Raw genomic sequence first — 5,867 nt, 5'->3', positions numbered from 1 at the left:
GGGGGGGGGGGGGGGGGGGGAGATTACACAGTCAGTTTAATGATGTTTCCTTGGCGTATGAAGGTGAGGATGCTGATGACCGGCTAGTCTGATTCTGATCAGGCCGCCCCGCAAACTGCACACATCGATGTGTTTTTGCTGTGACAGCCAACATCGTTACCAGTTACCATGACTTGACAAGAGTGTGGAGTAGTAAAACAGGAAAACGAAGTGTTCCACGCTGTACATAACTCCAGGAGTTAGATTCTGTTTGGCTCAGCACTGAACTGGTCATGTTGCCCACCCGACTGAGTTCCCATCCGACCACAAAACTTGATCTGCAGCTGCCTTGAAGCAGGAATCAAACAGCACCAGGCGAAATTTTTACCTGTAGACTCAGCAAAACTGTTGCAAAGCACTTAATTAATGTCTTGGGACAAAACTATTGGAAGCATAGTCACTCTTTTTCAGCGGTGTGCATGTGCTGTGAGCATGTCCAACCCATTTTACTTTCGTGTATTTACGCTAGTCAGTCATAATGTTCCCGTCAATGCGATGTTTGACGCTGTGTTGATTCTCTGATCTAATTACTTTCAGTGGAAGTGAAATTATGCTGAAAAACCTGGGGTGATTTGATAATTCTGTTTTGGGGTGTGTTTGCGTCTACCGATGCCTGAAAGCCTTTCCCCCAAAGGAGTGAACCGGGAGAGTTGAAAGTAAGATGGTGGGCACTATTGGTAAGTTGCCGCAGTAAGTTGTATCAGACAAAGTGACTGGGATGACGACCAGGTGTTTGCACAATGATAGGGTTGTTTCCATTAGGAAATCAGTTGTTCACTTCATGACGCAAAGATTGGAAGGGGTACGTAGTCTATTAGACTAGGTTTCATTGCATAGTAGTAATGTATAAGCAAGCAAACGAACCACTTCCAGGGGTGGATACGCCAAATATCAGCATATGTAGCTGAGAAGTTTGATATAAAATGGATTTACTTGGTCTTCCCGTTCAAAATATATCAATTTGCAAATTTCACCGGTTGCGTAAAACTTGATGTTTGGGTAGAACATAGGGTGGACAGAAATCGACGACCCCGTCCATCGGGTGAACTCCGACAAGAACAAAAGCAGTAATGAGCTGTCAGAGTTTTCCGCAGTTTTATAAGCATATCATGAAGTATTCTGGTATGCTGCCTGTACGTTGCCCATGTCTCACTGTCAAGCACTGATCAAGTCAGTAAACACAGCTGGGATCCTCTGTCCACCCGTATATTAGATCTGGCTCGTTCATACAGGCGACCGAATGCAGGGCTAGCCTAGGCACACCGAGCATGCAGAGGAATATCGATCGGAAAGTTTGCAGACAGGTTACTGCGGAGCTCGCAGAAATCCTTAGAACGTGCTATGCCACAGCCTCAAATTCTAAACCCTGTGGAGGTTGATGAGTGTCTTGGAAGCTTTCGTATTCAGACCAAACCTAGACTCTGACTGTTTGCCACAGGTCCACCTCCAATTGTGCAAGTGAGATACAGTCCCTGCAAAAAGCGGCATACCGAAATTTTGCTTGCGCTGCATTTTCGGCCATGAAAACTGACGTTTTGGTGGCCGTCTAGGAGATATTGGAAAGGCACGCTTTTGCGCTACCATGAAACGCCTCCGCGCAAATCGTCATCCACTTAAAGCACCCCTGCTAAAGAAACAGGCAGAGACTTTTGTAACACGTTCGTTCATTCACACAAAAAGGTCACAAAATAAAGAGAGGCAAATCGGAGTCTTAGAACGGCAATAAATCTCAGAGTTTTGTTGGTAGTAGGAGCTAATTGAGCGGTCCTACATCGCAAAAGGTCTTCCGTGAAATTTCTCAAAAATTTCTAAATTCTTCCTGAACATGGGGACGGGATTCCCTGTGGTGAAAGACTTGTTCCGCTCCTGTTTCACGCTGCTAACCCACTTGTTATTTGTCCGAAACTCACAATTTCTGTGACGCTCACTTCAACCCAACGGAACAGTCAGTTAACATGAAATTTTGAAGCAGAACTCTCCACGCAACACAGTAGCCAGTGTAACGAATGATAATGTCTTTGGAGACTTACATCTTAAGTATAGCGCCATAGAGAAACGTTGCGTTCAACCGATCAATGCAAATGGTCATTTGCATCTCATCAGTGTCATCTAATTTTGGTATTGATTAACAGGAAGAATTTAGTTAGCAAGCCATTCTGTTGTTTTCTCCAACACGTCGAATAATTTTTAGAATTATCTAAATACGAATCACCCTGAACTCCTGGCAGTTGAAGCACTATTGTTGAACGGTACACTCGCACTCTAATGAGGGTAGTTCAGACCTGATTAACCCGGAACCTCTTTTTCTGTAAGTCGTGAAAAAAGTTTGTGGAGTTGAATACATGTTTCGTACCATCACTGAAGCCAACGTTTACCAAGAAGCACTACTCCATTGTTTTGTGCTTTGGATAAGCTGAACTGTTTCGGAACAATAGCCTGGATTTTGGTAAGACAGGAAGCAGCATTTGACTTCGTTTTGGGGAGAAGTGTTACCCGTTAGGGTAATGACGGATGGGCGGAAAGTATAAAACCCTGGTTTTACTTGTACCTTGGGGATACCTAGAATTATATTTGCTGGAATTCTGGGTTAAACTCCAAGTAGCTGAGATGCTCAAGCCTGTGAGTGATCAATGGAGAGCACTGTTTTTATTGCAAGTCACCCGATTTGTCTTTAGCTTAGTGGGTAGTGTAAAGCCTGAAAGATGTCCGAAAACATGGTAATCGTTTCTGACAAATACTTCCATTTTCATACAAATTTGGTTTTGACTGAAAAATTAATTGAATCCAGGCGAATCTCTCATTTACGATTGCATGCGTCAACTGGAGGGAGAAGATAGGATTGACGAAAACACCGAGACTGCGCACATCTTATGACACCCAAGAAGAGCTTTATCGAAGAGTTTTTTCAACAACCCTGTGAGTAGTGTGTTGCGCATAGACAACATGGGATTCGTTTATTCGTCAGAAAATTGGTCTCAAAAGCAGCAGTATGTTTAATCATCTTTCAGGGTTTTCCATAGAGGAAAATGTCGGTAGCTCAGGTAGCGTAGATGGTGGTCGTTGGCTTGTTCGCTGAGCTGGGCAATTTGATTGCAAACGTTTCCTCACCAATAACGCACTGATGATGTCACCTCGGTTGGTGATGAAACGTTTGCAATCAAATTACCCAGCTCAGCGAACAAGCCAACGACCACCATCTACGCTACCTGAGCTACCGACATTTTCCTCTATGGAAAACCCTGAAAGATGATTAAACATACTGCTGCTTTTGAGACCAATTTTCTGACGAATAAACGAATCCCATGTTGTCTATGCGCAACACACTACTCACAGGGTTGTTGAAAAAACTCTTCGATAAAGCTCTTCTTGGGTGTCATAAGATGTGCGCAGTCTCGGTGTTTTCGTCAATCCTATCTTCTCCCTCCAGTTGACGCATGCAATCGTAAATGAGAGATTCGCCTGGATTCAATTAATTTTTCAGTCAAAACCAAATTTGTATGAAAATGGAAGTATTTGTCAGAAACGATTACCATGTTTTCGGACATCTTTCAGGCTTTACACTACCCACTAAGCTAAAGACAAATCGGGTGACTTGCAATAAAAACAGTGCTCTCCATTGATCACTCACAGGCTTGAGCATCTCAGCTACTTGGAGTTTAACCCAGAATTCCAGCAAATATAATTCTAGGTATCCCCAAGGTACAAGTAAAACTCACCCTGGGTTTTTCTGAGTCCCCGTATCAGGTAAATACACACCTTCCTTCACTTAAAGTAGGTTTTCCCTGAGATGTTTCGGAGCCTCAAAAGGTGGTTCTCCTTCTAAAATAACACGTTCATCACGGAGCTTAAATGTATTCAAGTTCTAAAACTTTGTTTGGTACATATCGATAAAGCGCGTTTGGGAGATTTTTCGAATGTTCCTCTTTTCTCTGAGGTAAGTTGATGAGGCCTCATAACTGGCCTTTGAAACGAGATAGTGACATTTTTTCAGTCTTGTCCGGGTGCTGCGAACAATGTTTATATGTCGTCATCTTCTGGAAGGAATGTTCCAAAAGATCGATGATCCTGAAAATGTGTGCCTGAGAAATGACAGTGTTGAAAGTGAAAAAAAAATTCTTATCAGATCACCTCATGAGAGAGTGAATTTCATTCCATTTCCTTACATTCAACCAAACATTGTGGAACAAAATAAATTATCAGAACGATTCACAGTGGCATAGCGGGACAATAGTGATTGAGAGCCCGGTTAATAGCGGTTTACCATGAGTCGCTTAAGCCGTACCGAAGGCCAGATATACACTGACAAATGGTGCACGGCTAACAAAATTGCTGAAGCCAAGATAGCGTAATCAGAAGGAGAAGCATGATGACATCATCCACTAGCGTGGCAATCGGTTGGTAAACCTTGATCAGCAGAATACGGTATTTTTATCATAGTGTTTTTTCTCTGAGAATATTTCACTTGTATTAGAACCACAACATTTTCATTCGACTGACAAGCGTTGTTTCTTTGAGGGTGATTTCAATAGGCATGGTTCCGTACATCAGAAAGATAACCCGGGTGACGGTAACTTTTACTGGGGAAACCATCGTGTGAAGGGAGTAGTTTGCCTGGAGTTCGGTGCATTCAGTTGTTAGCTGTTTTGCGTAGCTGTTGTGCTTGGTCATCGAGGCTTACGTAGAAGCGAAAGATCTGGAAATCGACTGTGCTGTCTGCTGCTTTTGGATTCGGGTTTAAAAAAACATCGTATCAAACCAACATATAGGTTTCATTTAGATGAGGTGTCATTTTTACTGTTTACTTACGAAGGCAGTTTGCTATATCACCGTCTACTAGACAGTAGCACTCACTATCCATGTTGCTGATGTCCGATCCATTTCGATAGCCTTTTCTGATAAACTTTGTTTTAATAGGCTTACTTGAAAGTCTATATGGGGAGTACTTATCCATGAGATCGATAAACACTCACTTATGCACATTTGTACACCACCAGATTTGAAACCAGTGGCTGATCGATAATGTGGTGAGCTCGCGATCAGAGTCAACACTTCTCATTTCCCGATACGGTACGATGTTTTCAAATCTGAGCAGATATCCCCTTCTTTTGGGATGGAAACCCGATTTCAAATTTCAAAATCTCCAATGTGTTTACAAAATTTATCGGCCTAATCAAATAGATCTGATTTATTTCCCAGTCTTCTTGTCTGACGTTCATCTGTCCGATCGAGTTACACAGGCGCTTGAAGATTGCTTGTGCCTCAGGATTCTACCTCTCTTCAATTTTGTCAATAAATGAGAGAACATAAGAGCTGATGAGGTCAGAACAACTGGAATCCAAAGAATTGGAAGACCGTGTAAATGTTAATGGTACCATCGTGATGTAGAATATCAACATATTTTCTTGATGTGCCAACGGAAAGCTGATTCAAAAGGCGGATGACAGAAGTCGATGGACGGATAACAGAAAGATAAGGAATTGGTAATGTGGTGAAATATGCTCGGGGGGGGTGAGTTTATTGGTTGTTGATCAGATGGCTGTTGATCTGTTCGCCGAGCTTGGCAACTGGCTTGCAAACGTTTCGTCACCATACGAGGAGACATCATCAGTGCGCAGTTGGGTGGGAATCCATTAGCAACCAAACTGCTTGTCATGCCCTGTTCTTGTTTACATGTCTTGCGGAATGTATAGAACGCAAGCAAATTATTGTTAGTTGCCAAAGTTGAAAATCCTTCTTCCTAATCGAAGTTTTCATCGCTATCTCCAAAGCAGTTCCTTTAATGACACAGACATTCGTTTACCTCTAAGCAGGACAATGCAGTTCTTCAT

The 5,867-nt window shown here is 42.6% G+C and overlaps 1 protein-coding gene across 1 annotated transcript; it reads left to right on the top strand.

The window, feature by feature from the left end:
- Positions 1-4,052: 4,052 nt before the first annotated feature.
- Positions 4,053-5,673, top strand: T265_08107 (hypothetical protein; the record flags this gene model as incomplete). Its single annotated transcript, XM_009173814.1, has 3 exons — positions 4,053-4,112; positions 4,492-4,641; positions 5,572-5,673. 3 exons carry the CDS (start codon positions 4,053-4,055, stop codon positions 5,671-5,673), a joined length of 312 nt encoding a protein of 103 aa, XP_009172078.1.
- Between the last annotated feature and the right edge of the window lie 194 nt (positions 5,674-5,867).

This window comes from Opisthorchis viverrini, assembly GCF_000715545.1.
Source record: "Opisthorchis viverrini unplaced genomic scaffold opera_v5_202, whole genome shotgun sequence".
Lineage (NCBI taxonomy): Eukaryota > Metazoa > Platyhelminthes > Trematoda > Opisthorchiida > Opisthorchiidae > Opisthorchis > Opisthorchis viverrini.
This window is presented reverse-complemented; position numbering and strand designations above follow the sequence as displayed.